This window comes from Scardinius erythrophthalmus, assembly GCF_964197995.2.
Source record: "Scardinius erythrophthalmus genome assembly, chromosome: 21".
Classification (NCBI taxonomy): domain Eukaryota; kingdom Metazoa; phylum Chordata; class Actinopteri; order Cypriniformes; family Leuciscidae; genus Scardinius; species Scardinius erythrophthalmus.
In genome coordinates, this window is record NC_138241.1 from 4,597,811 (window position 1) to 4,613,145 (window position 15,335).

Consider the following 15,335-nt stretch of genomic DNA (forward strand, 5'->3'; position numbering starts at 1 on the left):
TTCTCAAGATCTTAATTTAATCAATTAATAGTTACAAAACATAGGGCAAATAAGAAAATAAATTAAATCACAGAATATAGTAAGCCACAAAACACAGGTCGCCCTTAAATGGCATACAAAATAATATACAAGGGAAAATATAATTTCTTCACCACTTACTTGTATCAGTACTGTAAATACATTAGATGGGGGAAAAATGTCAAAAGTTACAGGTTATTTACGCAAATAAACTTTCAACTTTCAATATGACATCACTTTTGCATTACATTTTACAATTTTTTTTAAACCAGCTACATACGCAGGAGGAAGTTTGAGGCGGACTGCCACTTGACTAAGAATTTTAGTGACAGAAAATTGGCCAATAAATTTGACACGTTTATTACAAATGGAGTGGAGAGGAATATTCTTGGAAGAAAGCCACACTTTTTGACCAATGATGTAGACGGGAGGCTTCGACCGGTGGAGATCGGCCTGAGCCTTAGTGTGCGCTCCCACCTACAGAAGAGTCTGTCTGGCTTTGCCCCCAGCAACTTACAAAACTCTCTCCAAAATTTGGAAACAAACTGGGGTCCCCTGTCAGAAACCACATCCATCGGGAGGCCATGAATGCAAACTACGTGGTCAATAACAGCAACCACCATCTCTCTGGCAGAGGGCAATTTGGGCAGAGGAATGAAATGAGCCGCCTTCGAGAACCGGTCCACCATGATCAAAACCACTGTGTTCCCTCGAGAGGGGGGCAGGACTGAAAAAAAATGTAGCACAATGTGGGACCCTAAGCCAAAGCCCAGAAACCTTTGCAGAGCCTTGCAGGAATCTGGAGCTGGCCAATCCACCACAGCCTGAATCTTGTCAGGATCTATGCGCACTCCCTCAGACAAGAAGATGTACCCTTAAGCGGGAACAGACTGTGCATGAAAAACGCATTTCTCCAGTTTGACAAAAATCACAATCCCATTCTTTCTGAAGCACTCATCTAATGTGCTGAATATGTTCTTGGAAAGAAGGAGAAAATATCAGTTTGTCATCTAGGTAGACATAAATTAACTGATCGACTGTATCTCTCAGCACATCATTGATGAGTGCCTAGAACAGGGATGGGCAACTTCGGTCCTGGAGGGCCACTGTCCTACAGAGTTTAGCTTCAACCCTAATCAAACACACCTGAGCAAGCTAATCAAGGTCCTCAGGATTACTAGAAAATTACAGGCAGGTTATTTTTTCAGGGTTGGAGCTAAACTCTGTAGGACAGTGGCCCTCCAGGACCGAAGTTGCCCATCCCTGGCCTAGAAGAATGCGGGAGCATTGGATAGACCAAACGGCATAACCAGTATTGAAATCAGTCTTCCACTCATCCCCCTCCCTGATGTGGCCCAAATGATAGGCATTGTGAAGGTCCAACTGTACAACATTGTGAAAAAGGAAGCTCCCTGCAACCGCTCGAAGGCCGACGACATCAACGGTAAAGCAAAATGATTCTTAACCGTGATGTTGTTCAAAACACAATAGTCAATTCAGGGGTGCAGGGAACCATCTTTCTTTTCCACAAAGAAAAAACCCGCACCTGCAGGAGAAGAGTAAGGGTGGATGAGTTTGGCTGCAAGAGAATCAGAAATACATTTCTCCATGGACTCCCTTTCCATTAGCAGAAAGCGAATATAATCTGCCTTTAGGTGGAGGCGTACCTGGTAATAAGTTAATGGCATAGTCATAGGGATGATGAGGAGGAAGAGAAGCAGCTTGAGACTTACTGAACACTTCCTTCAGGTCAAGGTACTCCTTGGATACGTTAGACAGGTCTCCAGGTTCAGGAGACTCACCGGCCCGATGGAATGAATGGTTGATGGAAGTGCTTGACCACCTAGGGCGTTGACAGAAATAGGATGGGTGAGAGGAAAAACAGGAACCTTGAGTTGATGATACAGAGTGATGTCCAGAAAATTCCCTTCAGCTCCAGAGTCCAGTAGTGCATGACAGTTGTCAACCCATTGTGGTCTGACCGAGAGGAAAGTGGTGAATAAGGAGGATTTCTCAAAGGCAATGCGTCAGTAACCTCGAATCTACTGTCAGGCTCTGGTTTTTGCTGGACATTGTGCTGGGATGTGGCCTGCAGCTCCACAGTATAAACATAATCCAAATGTCCTTTGACGATCCATCTCCTCCCGGGAAAGCCGAGTTCTTCCCACCTGCATGGGTTCCGGATCAAAAGAGGGGCTGACCATAGCGTTGGAGATGGCCGAAGAGCAAGACTCTCTCTCTGGAACAAAGCTCTGCAGAACAGGTTGATCATGACGTTGCAATCATGCATCCACTCTGATAGCCAACTCAATCAAATCATCCAAGTCAGTGTGTAAATCCAACATAAATATCTCCTTATGTGCATATATGTATAACCCATGCAGGAACATATCCCACTGCACCTCCTCGTTCCATTTGCATTCAGCAGCCAACATGCGAAACGCAATTGAATAATCCGTGACTGATCGGTTTCCTTGACACAAATCCGCCAGCACACACGCAGCTTCACAACCGGCGACTGCACGGTTGAACACCCTCTTCAGTTCATCAGAGAAAGACTGGAACGAGGAGTAACATGGATGATTATTTTACCATTCCCTAAAGTCCCGCCCAACCAGACAACAGCATGATCACCAACACCACGTTAGATTGCTCTGTAGGAAAGGATTATGGCTGTATAGCAAAAAACAAGGGGCACTTTGTCAAGGGGCAAAGACTTTGTCAAAACAAGGGGCACTTTGTCCAAAAACGTTAGTAAAGTATAGTTGTGGCTCACCGGAATAAGTGACTGGTGGTGGTAGTCATGGTTCAGTGTGACAATCGTGTGTTCTCTGATGGGGGGAACAGGCGGTGGGTCTAGCGCAGTGGGTCGAACGGTTGCAAACATCTGCTCCTCTTGACGTTCCATTCTAGCGTTGTTGCTAGACAAAATGTCTATTAAGTCAGAAGCTTTCACTGGATCCATTAAGTCAGATTGTTATAGTCAAGTCAAGTCATCTTCATTTATATAGCGCTTTTAACAATGTAGATTGTTTCAAAGCAGCTTTACAGAGATAAACGTATAATTTAAGGTAATAGAGATTGTTTTGGCTTTATAGCGGTTCTTTAATAAAGTTATTTTCCAGCTAAAGTTAGTTTTGATTGATTCGCTTCCGTCGCAATGATCATTTGTTATTAAATTTGGGGCCGCTAAGACGACACCATTCCCTCTACACAGACTTTAAACGCGAACCTGTGAGAAACGTTGATGGCGTTCACATGCGCATTAAGAATTGGTTCTATAGTTATGTGCGTTTGAATATATGTGTCACGATCCACACACCAAGGAAAGGGAGAGAAACAGGTGGATCCAAATACAACACTTTTATTCGTAGGGCAATCCAATTCGTCATCATCCATGCAGGGGTCAAAATCCATGTTAGCAGTCCAATAACAAAATAAACAAACAAGGAACAAAACAAACTCAAACCAGGAAACAGAAGTGTAAGTGACATACCACAATGACTCCGTGACAAGGACTAAAACAGACAGGGTATTTATAGACAGGTACAAACAATGTGACGAGAAACAGCTGTATGCAATGATGAGTGATAAGGGACAGCTGAGTGCAATGAAAAGACAAGAATCATGGGGAATGTAGTACGAGAGTGTGCTGGACACCGTGAGGAAGGAGGACATCTAGTGGTGACCCAAGGAACACAAACCAGACACTGTGACATAACCCCCCCTCTACGGAGTGGCTCCCAGACACTCCAAGACAGGACACGGAACAAAACAAGAGTTCAGGAGGGAGGTGGCACGGTGGAGGATCAGGGGGAGGGACGGGGGGCCAGGTCCATGAAGGGAAACAGAAACAGGGGGTAACAGACTCAAAGGGGGCCAGGGTGACACAGACAATACATCAGGGGAACAGGGCGAAGCAAACAGTCCATCCGGCGGCCAGGGGGGAGACTTTCCCTCGGGCGGCCAGGGCGGAGACAACAGTCCATCAGGCGGCCAGGGCGGAGACTTTCCCTCGGGCGGCCAGGGCGGAGACTTTCCCTCGGGCGGCCAGGGCGGAGACAACAGTCCCTCGGGCGGCCAGGGCGGAGACTTTCCCTCGGGCGGCCAGGGCGGAGACAACAGTCCATCGGGCGGCCAGGGCGGAGACTTTCCCTCGGGCGGCCAGGGCGGTGAAGACCCCTCGGGTGGCCACGGCGGTGAAGACCCCTCGGGCGGCCACGGCGGTGAAGACCCCTCGGGCGGCCACGGCGGTGAAGACCCCTCGGGCGGCCAGGGCGGTGAAGACCCCTCGGGCGGCCACGGCGCAGGAACTGGAACAGACACCAATGGCTCAGGCACTGGAACTGGCACCACCGGCTCAGGCACTGGAACTGGCACCACCGGCTCAGGCACTGGAACTGGCACCACCGGCTCAGGCACTGGAACTGGCACCACCGGCTCAGGCACTGGAACTGGCACCACCGGCTCAGGCACTGGAACTGGCACCACCGGCTCTGGCACCACCGGCTCAGGCACTGGAACTGGCACCACCGGCTCAGGAACAGACACCACCAGCCCAGGAACAGACACCACCGGCCCAAGTGTGTGCGTAGCCCACACACACCACATGGCTGTGGCCATAATGGCCAGTGTCGCGGTCACTGAGGGCTCAGGAACAGACACCACCGGCTCAGGAACAGGCTCAGGAACAGGCACAGGCTCAGGAACAGACACAGGAACAGACACAGGAACAGACACAGGAACAGACACAGGAACAGACACAGGAACAGACACAGGAACAGGCTCAGGAACAGGCTCAGGAACAGGCTCAGGAACAGGCTCAGGAACAGGCTCAGGAACAGACACTGGCTTCGGCTCAGGAACAGACACTGGCTCCGGCTCAGGAACAGACACTGGCTCCGGCTCAGGAACAGACACTGGCTCCGGCTCAGGAACAGACACTGGCTCCGGCTCAGGAACAGACACTGGCTCCGGCTCAGGAACAGACACTGGCTCCGGCTCAGGAACAGACACAGGCTCAGGGACAGCCACAGGCACAGGCTCAGGAACAGACTCAGGCACAGACACCACCGGCTCAGGTTCAGGAACAGACACAGGCTCGACGGCGGCCATCTTGTCAGGGAACACAAGCTCGGCAGACGTGACGTGAACACTCTCGGCGGCGGCCATCTTGTCTGAAGATACAGGCTTGGCAGACGTGACATGAACACTCTCAGCGGCGGCCATCTTGTCTGAAGACACAGGCTCGGCAGACGTGACGTGAACACTCTCAGCGGCGGCCCTCTTGTCCGAAGACACAGGCTCAGGAACAGTCTCTGGATCGGCAGACGACCCGTGCTTCCTCCACGACTGCAGTACCGCCACTGCATAAAAAAGGAAGAGCACTCTCTTGGCCGTGGCAGGACTGATGGTGGGCGACTCCGAGACGATCTCAGGGATGACAGCGGGCTGCTCGGAGGGGACGGCCTCCGGGATGACAGCGGGCTGCTTGGAGGGGACAGCCTCCGGGCCATTGGGGAGGCAGGAAGTCTTCCTCCTCCTCCGCCTCCGGACCACCGGACTCGAGACCACCAAACCCGGGACCACCGGAACTGGGATCACCAGACTCGGGACCACCGGACTCGGGACCACCGGACTCGGGACCACCAGAACTGGGACCCCGGGAACAGTCACGGAATTCACGAATTCAGCGCCCTGGCCTCTTCGGTCGGGCGGACACCATAAAGCAAGGCCCTGCAAAATGTTCATGTTGCTGGATCTATTGTATGACGGAGTCATTCTGTCACGATCCACACACCAAGGAAAGGGAGAGAAACAGGTGGATCCAAATACAACACTTTTATTCGTAGGGCAATCCAATTCGTCATCATCCATGCAGGGGTCAAAATCCATGTTAGCAGTCCAATAACAAAATAAACAAACAAGGAACAAAACAAACTCAAACCAGGAAACAGAAGTGTAAGTGACATACCACAATGACTCCGTGACAAGGACTAAAACAGACAGGGTATTTATAGACAGGTACAAACAATGTGACGAGAAACAGCTGTATGCAATGATGAGTGATAAGGGACAGCTGAGTGCAATGAAAAGACAAGAATCATGGGGAATGTAGTACGAGAGTGTGCTGGACACCGTGAGGAAGGAGGACATCTAGTGGTGACCCAAGGAACACAAACCAGACACTGTGACAATATGTGCGCAGGTTTGGAATTCCCTACAGACCCAGCCTAAACAAAATACTGGCATTTCCTTATAATTTTTTATACAGAATTTTATTTTATTTTATCAATTCGGGGTAGATACATGAATTGAGTTTCCCGACAACGCTTTATCTGTAGAGTGGTAAAGGGATCCTCCATAGGGAGAGACTAGTTGGCACTTCAGCACTGCGTTGGATCAGGTCCAGGCGAAGGTCCTTCATCAGATCTGGATACGGCCTGGATCCGGCAGGCTGTGGGAAAACCTCGGGATAAACAAAGACACTAAAATTAGCGTAGATGCCATTCTTCTTATGATGTAACGAGTACATCAGGATTTATGGGAAGTGTTCCCGGTTCCAGCTGACCTAATCTATGCAGCCTAACATTGAATTATAGAAGTCTATAATGTATTATGTGAATGCTAGGTCAAAGAGATGTGTCTTTAGTCTATTTTTGAACTGACAGAGTGTGTCTGCTTCCCGGACAATGTTAGGAAGACTGTTCCAAAGTTTTGGTGCTAAATAGGAGAAGGATCTACCGCCAGCAGTCGATTTTGATATTCTAGTTATTATCAACTGGCCGGAATTTTGAGATCGCAATAGACGTGAAGGACTATAATGCGTTAAGAGCTCGCTCAAGTACTGGGGACCTAAACCATTTATTACTTTGTAAGTAATCAGCAATATTTTAAAATGTATACAATGTTTAACAGGTAGTCAATGCAGTGTTTACAGAACCGGGCTAATGTGGTCATACTTCCTGATTCTAGTAAGAACTCGAGCTGCTACGTTTTGGACAAGCTGTAGTTTATTTATTAAGTGTGCAAGGACAACCACCCATAAGAGCATTACAATAATCTAGCCTTGAGGTAATGAACGCATTAACTAACTGTTCCGCATTTTTCATTGAAAGCATATGTCGTAATTTAGATATATTTTTAAGATGGAAAAATGCGGTTTTACAGATACTAGACACGTGGCTTTCAAATAAAAGATTGGTATCAAAGAGCACACCCAGGTTCCTAACCACCGACGGACGACTTGACAGAGCAGCCATAAATTGTTAGACAGTATTCTAGGTTAGTACGTGCAGAGGTTTTTGGTTCAATCATTAGAAACTGTTTTTTTTTTTCAGAATTAAGTAATAGGAAATTACTAGTCATCCAAATTTTTCAGCTGTGCATTCCGTTAATTTCTTGAATTGCCGCGAAGAGATGTAGAGCTGAGTATCATCAGCATAACAGTGAAAACTAATCCCTTGCTTCCCAATGAAATCTCCCAAGGGTAGCATGTACAGAGTGAACAGCAGCGGTCCTAGTACTGAGCCTTGTGGTACGCCATACTGAACTTGTGCTCGATAAGACATTTCTTCATTTACAGCTACAAACTGATAATGGTCAGATAAGTATGATTTAAACAATGTTAATGCAATTCCACTAATGCCAACATAATTTTCGAGTCTATTTAAAAGAATGTTGTGGTCAATGGTGTCAAATGCAGCACTAAGATCAAGTAACACTAATACAACCACGATCTGATGATAAGAGCAAATCATTTGTAACTCTAATCAGAGCAGTCTCATACTATGGTATGGCCTAAATCCTGACTGGAAATCCTCACAGATACCATTTCTTTCTAGAAAGGAACATAGTTGTGAGGATACTACTTTTTCTAGTATCTTTGACAAAAAGGGTAGATTTAAGATCGGCCTATAATTGACCAATTCTCTAGGATCAAGTCGCGTTTTTTTTTTTTATAAGAGGTTTAATAATAGCCATCTTAAAAGTTTTCAGTACATATCCTTGTGACAAAGATGAATTAATGATATTAATGATATTAAGAGGATCTATTATCTCTGGAAGCATTTCTTTCAGTAACTTAGTCGGTATAGGGTCTAACATACATGTTGTCGATTTAGATGATTTAACGAGTTTAGACAATTCTTCCTCTCTGTCAAGGTGCGGTGCAAGGAGAAGAAGATGAGGAGTCAAAAGTTCCAATGAAAAACGTTTACTAATGATATAATTCAAACAGGTACAGACAGGCAGAAGCTTCACACACACCTAAATACAACGGAGAACGGACAAAGACTGACTGAACTGAAGAACTTAAATACTAAGACTGAATAACAGAACACAGGTCATGTAGATGATGATGATGATGATGATGATGATGATGATGATGAACTAAACCCAGGTGATACAGATGAACTGATAATGATACATGACATGAAGACAGGCAGACAAGTCCAATGAAAACAAACTAAACAGAACACAACTGTGACACTCTCCTATTGCAACGAATTAATGGAATTTTTCCTCAGGGACACTACAATGCACTGCCTGATGCGATACTGTAGTAGGTGATTGCATAGTTATAATTTTCTCTCTAATATTATCAATCTTGTAAGTAAAGAAGTTCATGAAGTCGTGACTGCTATGCTCTTTGGAAACTTCAGAAGTAGAAGCTTTATTTCTTGTTAAGTTAGCCACTGTGTCAAATAAATACCTAGGGTTGTGTTTATTTTCTTCTAAGAGAGATGAAAAATAAGCAGATCTAGACGTTTTTAAGTCTTTTCTGTACGCAATCATGCTCTCTCTCCACGAAATTCGAAAAACGTCTAGTTTTGTTTTCTTCCAGTTGCGCTCCATTTTTCTGGCTGCTCTCTTAAGTGCCTGAGTGTGCTTGTTGTACCACGGCGTTGGACTATTTTCTTTAATCTTCTTTAAGCGCAAGGGAGCAACTGTTTCTAAAGTGCTGGAAAAGAGAGAGTCAAAAGTTTCTGTTGCAATTTCAACGGCATTGACATTGATTCCATGTGATAATATTCTAAAGTATGATTACGCCAATGAGTAGGTCCTGACACGTGTTGTCCAACTCCAATAGAGTTAAGAATGTCTCTAAATGCCAATCCCAATGCGTCTTTTTCGTTATCTACATGTATATTAAAATCACCAATAATTAGGACTTTATCTGCAACCAGTACTAACTCCAAAAAAAAAATCTGCAAATTCTTTGATAAAGTCTGTATGGTGCCCTGGTGCCCTGTATACTGTAGCCAGCACAAATGTTAAGCGTGATTTATCATTTACACTAGATAGTGTTACATGAAGCACCAACACTTCAAAAGAAATATATTTGAAACTAGACTTCTCAGTAATTCTGAAGATATTACTATAGATTACAGCAACACCTCCCCCTTTTCCTTTCAGACGTGGCTCGTTTAAAGTAATGTAATTGTCTGGTTTTAGCCAGATTTCTGTCAAACACAACACGTCTAGGTTATAATCTGTAATCATATCATTAACAATAAGTGCTTTTGAAGTAAGCGATCGAATATTCAGCAACCCAAGCTTTAGCATTTGCTCATCTGTATTATAGCTGTTTTTTATTTGTTGAACATCAATTAAATGTTTAACCTTAGATGGGTTTAAACGTTTTTTGGATTTCCAAATTCGGGGAACAGACACAGTCTCTATATGATGATATCTAGGTGAAAGAGGCTCTATGTGATGGGATTTATCTGACCTCAGTGACGTGAGACAGCTAGCAGGCAGTTCCTGACCTGAGGCCCAGATTGTCATGTTTGAGCTCTAAGACTATGTGCCATATTACTAGAGAGAAGAGCAGCACCATCCCAGGAGGGATGAATCCCATCTCTTTTCAACAGGTCAGGTCTGCCACAAAAATATTTCCAATTGTCTATGAACCCTATATTCTTTTGCGGACACCACTTAGACAGCCAGCCGTTGAGTGAGGACAGTCTACTAAGTATCTCATCACTCTGGCGAACACACCTGTTATCATGTTTCTTGTCATGTAATGTGATACCCTTGCCACTAATGTGATAATGTCATGTGCTTCTTTTGCTCTATGTGTCTTTTTCTCATTGGTTAATTGTTTAATTGCTTGCAGGTGTATAATGTTAGTCATTAGTCTTTGTGTATATAAAGCCATCATGTTCCCATTGTCTCTTGTAAAGCTTTGTTTTTGTATTACCGCTGTTGGTGAATTTATCTCCTGTTCATGCTCAAGTCAAGTCTTTGTTTATTTTGTGAATAAACTGCACATGACTTTAGAAGACTTAAAATACATGCACATAAGGAGTAATTTTAAAATACATTCTCAGGGCTTTTTGCCACCTTAGAGCTCCACAGCATTCCACCCATTCACTTTTATTGTGAACAATAACTCTTTTTGTGCTCCACAGAAGAATAGAAGTCCTTTTCATTTCTGGATGAACTATTCATGCGTGTCGTTCTAGCATTTTCAGAGAGAACAGTGTGAACATGGCATTTTGAAAAGTAACTACAACAATAAAAAAAAGTGAAATCCTTGAAATGAATGACAGCAGAAATGACCGTTTTCCTGCATATATGCAGCTAGCCCTGTTAATTATCTCCAGAAAAGTGTGTATGTCCTTGATTTTATGTTGCTAAACTCTAAATATGCGTTTTAACACAACATATATATTTATTTTGGTAACGCTGTATAATAACTTTTATTAATGAATCATTAACAAACATTATATAATGCTTAATAGATCATTAGTTAGTAATTATATTTACACATAGAAATATGAGATAATGTGCTTGTTAATGTTAACTAATGAACTTATTAAATGTTACATAATGATTAACAGATCATGATTTAATGTAAATAAAATGGTAACAAATCTCATTAAACTTCGATTCATTTATTACCTAATGCACTTTTTTACCTAATTTACACGTTGCGAAAAAATAGTTTAATTGGTCATTTTGAGCACTTCACACACTATTCATGTTAACATATTATTCAGTAACTCATAACCACAGTCTGTAAAAGTCATACGTTTGTTGTTCATTTGTTGTGGTGTGTATTTTTATTTTTTTTCATTTATTCATTATTTGTTCATGTTTTTACACAATCTAAAATTGAAACTATTCATTATTTGTAGATTGTAGAGTGTTTACTAATCATTTAGTACATATTAAGACACTTTTTGGAGGATCCCTTTACCACTCTACAGATTAAGTCTTGTCGGGAAAATTCGTTTCGCGTACCTACCCCGAAGTGTCAAAATAAAATAAAATTCTATATCAAAATTTATAAGGAAAGACCAGTACTTTGTTAAGGCTGGGTCTGTAGGAAATTCCAAACCTGCGCACATATATTCAAACGCACATAACTATAGAACCAATTCTTAATGCGCATGTGACCGCCATCTGCGTTTCTCACAGGTTCGCGGTTAAAGTCTATGTAGAGAGAATGGTGTCGTCTTAGCGGCCCCAAATTTAATAACAAATGATCGTTGCGATGGAAGCGAGTCAATCAAAACTAACTTTAGCTGGAAAATAACTTTATTAAAGAACCACTATAAAACCAAAACAATCTCTATTACCTTAAATTATACGTTTATCTCTGTAAAGCTGCTTTGAAACAATCTACATTGTTAAAAGCGTTATATAAATGAGGATGACTTGACTTGACTTGACTTTTTACAAGTCGTCTCAATGGCAAAAAGTGTCCTGAAAAATGGACAAAACCTGGAAAAATCCTGAATTCATCCTATTTACACATCTTTACAAGTCATTTACTACCCCAGAATCCAGAAAAGTTGGGACATTTTGTAAAATGCATTAAGAATCTGTGATTACAAAGAAAGATTTTCAAAGTTTTCAATGACCAACTTAAATGTATTTGGTAAATATAAACAAATTTTGGATGCAACACAAGTTTTTCAAGAGGAATTTTATACAAGACAGCTGCTCAACAGTTCGTGGTCATCATTGTTTGATTCTCCTTCTCATTATGGGCCATACATTTTCAATAAGAGACATCCATCAATCACATCCCTTCTACGGTGTAGAGTGTCTAGAAACCACTCTGTTGTAGCTGAATGAGGTTTATTGGTTAAATGTACCGACTTTCACAAAAGTAATTGAAATCCCAAAATCCAACTGAAAATGCAGCTTTTAATGACTCAATGCAGTCTCAAAATTATTCAACCCCCTGAATAGAATTTCTCACAACAGCACAAGTCTGCAAAACAGGTGTTGTCTCAAGCACACCTGATTCAACTAATGAACATGAAATACCTGAACTGGCTAGGTTTGTTGAGTGTCACGTTTGACTGCATGTTAGAAATAAGAATGGTCCCAAAAGTTAAGAGAAGATATCATCGCCCTTCACAAACAAGGAACAGGATACAAAAAGATAGCGAAGGCACAACATGTTCCTAGAGACACTGTTGGAAGCATAGTTCGCAGGTTCAAAGTTGAAGGAACAGTGGTTACACTACCTGGGTGGGGTTAACATTACATTAAACTGTCATGTGGTTGGTTTTGACCCGGTCTGTCATGAGGCCATTATAACTGTGTCATGAATATATTTTGACCACTCTTTTTTCCAGTATTCCAGTATTAGTTATAAAATAATTTGACAGTAACACTTAATGATATTTTAATGACAAATTCAATTTCTACCACTGGAAAAAAAGGTGGTCAGAAATATAATGTAATGTGAACCCATAAAGCTATAAGTACTTTCTTAAGTTTGATGTTTAATCTGCTATGTCATGTTTATGACACATTTATGACAGGTTATGATGTATTGGTTTATGTCAAGTTGTCATAACAAAGACATCTCAAACAATGTCTTATTTGCATAAAAAATGTCATAATTGAGCGAATGGCACTTAATGACAATTGTCATTAACATGCATAAAACCACCTTCATACTCATGACATGTGTCATGTCATGATTATGAAGGTGTCATGTCAGTCTAATGCACACCACTTCAAGTAAAGTGTTACCATTTATTTATATTTATTTACTCGTCACCTCATATAGACTCTTCATATCAGTCAAACAACTGCAAGCGGATACTTATTTGTGTGACTATATGGACCTATCCCCTAGGGCCTGCTGGGTAGTAGAACAGAACTAATCTGAACAATAGTGGCATGGACCATTAAACTCGATGGGTCCAATCTGGTCCAAGTAAATACAAGCTTGCCCTCTAGCATAGTGATTTAAAGGATTAGTTCACTTCAAAATGAAAATTCTGTCCTCATTTACTCACCCTCAATTTGTTTCACACCTGTATGAATTTCTTCCTCCTGCTAAACACAAAGGAAGATATTTTGAAGAATGTCGATAACCAGACAGTTGATGGACCCAATTTATTTTGATAGTAGGACAAAAAATACCATGGAAGTCAAAGGGGTCCATTCAACTGTTTGGTTACCGACATTCTTTTGTGTTCAGCAGAAGAAAGAAATTCATACAGGTGTGAAACAAATTGAGGGTGAGTAAATGAGGAAAAAATTCCATTTTGAAGTGAACTAATCCTTTAATGAGTGTGGGTTTGTTCCAGGGGCAATTGTTCAGTCCATCCTCAAAATTATGTTTCAGTCATTTGATTTTATTTTAGACTGAACTTTTTGGGAATTAAATAGCTGTGTGGTGTTTATATACGCAGGTTGTGTGTCAGTGCGCACTGCAGCTCTTTTTAATGGCGGTGCTTAACGGCTTCCTCTTAGGGTGGCATTAAATGTCAGAAACCATTTAGTGAATTGTGTTTGCTGCAGAATCTTAGGTCAGTAGCAAAACATTCTTTTAAAATGTTGTAAAATCTTATAAAATACAGTCTATCGTCTTTTTGTTTTTGTTTGTAATTATTCATGGGAATGACAATAAAAGAATTAAAACATATGATGTTTAAGACTGGCAGACAGTTCGAAAGCTAGCTGTAAGGATGGATGAGATTTATTGTGACTGTGTCTTACTTTGTGAACCTTGAATTGTCCCTCACAGATGCATTTGTCGGGGGAGTGATCGGCCTCTTCTTTGCCTACATCTGTTATCGGCAGCACTACCCACCCTTCCTCCACACAGACTGCCACCTGCCATACGCTAGTCTGGCTGTAGCGACCGCCCACAACATGCCAACCTCCCAGGATCAACCTCTGCCCACTGATAATGCCACCAGCCTGCCTCTGGAGGGCATGACCGAGGGACCAGTATGACTAATAGAGGCCCACCGAGGCTCACAATCCTCTGACCCCCTACCACACCGACGTGGTATGAACCACACTTGACTGACACTTGCACATTCCAATGAATTGGACCATCCCATTTCATGTAGTTTCTTTTCTACTTCTTCTTTTTCTTCTTCTTCTTCTTCTTCTTCTTCTTCTTCTTCTTCTTCTTCATCCTCCAATCATTAAGCAGAGTTACAGCTGCTGCTCTCAGATCTGTTACACTTTATTTGATCACTGACTATAAGTATTGGCAAGTTGGAACCTGGTGCAAGAATCTCTCTCTAACGAAAAAGTACCATGGCAAGTAATAAAGAGTACCATGATAGATACAAATGGTAATCATTCAGTGCCATTAAACAATATGCTGAGGTATCTCTTGTATAACCATCTGAGACTTTTTGTAAGGGCTGCCTATGATCCACATAGCATATTGGTTCTTTGAGAGATTCTTATTCTAAAAAAAAGGTTTCATTCATAAATCTCTATCCTCGGATTGGAATCCCAACTCATCAATTCATTATTTGCACTGGTTTCCTTCATATTGTTTTGTGTTTATTCAGTAGCAGGTGTGCATGCATGTTAGCGGCTCGTGTAAAACTGTGCCATGTTCTGTAGCTTTGCCATGTACCGTGTGCCAGGCACAGAGGAATTAGATGCAAGAACAGACTCACTATTTGGACATATATTACTATGATCAAACCATAGGTTTTGGTCACTGAATGTTTTAGAAGTTGTAAGTAAATATCATGGTGTAAGAATTTGGTAATAATTCAATGCCCAGCTATCAGATTGCCATCTTAATCCCATTTAATATAATCATTGTACCTAGCCCAAGCTAACCCCAACCCTATAAAAAAAAAATCGAATTTTTTGATTGAATGAGTCCCATTGCAATTATTAAAATGTTAAATTATTTATTAGAAAAAGAATAGCTCTGATTCCAAACTCTGATTGAAAGAGCCAGGCTGGAAGCCCTTGCAACAAGCAAATAAAAGTTCATCTGTGACCACACATGCTATATGAGGTTCTGAATCCTGTTCCCCCACCAAAACAAACCACTGCCATATAGCATATGTCTCTGATGT

At 42.2% G+C, this 15,335-nt stretch overlaps 1 protein-coding gene across 1 annotated transcript in view; it reads left to right on the top strand.

The window, feature by feature from the left end:
• plpp4 (phospholipid phosphatase 4) overlaps positions 1-14,235 on the top strand; it is a gene marked incomplete at both ends in the record, with an annotated part of 135,357 nt that extends 121,122 nt beyond the window's left edge. The window contains one exon of the mRNA XM_081351706.1: positions 14,024-14,235. Coding sequence (XP_081207832.1) covers positions 14,024-14,235 — 212 coding nt within the window. The remainder of the gene's footprint in view (positions 1-14,023) is intronic.
• Positions 14,236-15,335: the final 1,100 nt, after the last annotated feature.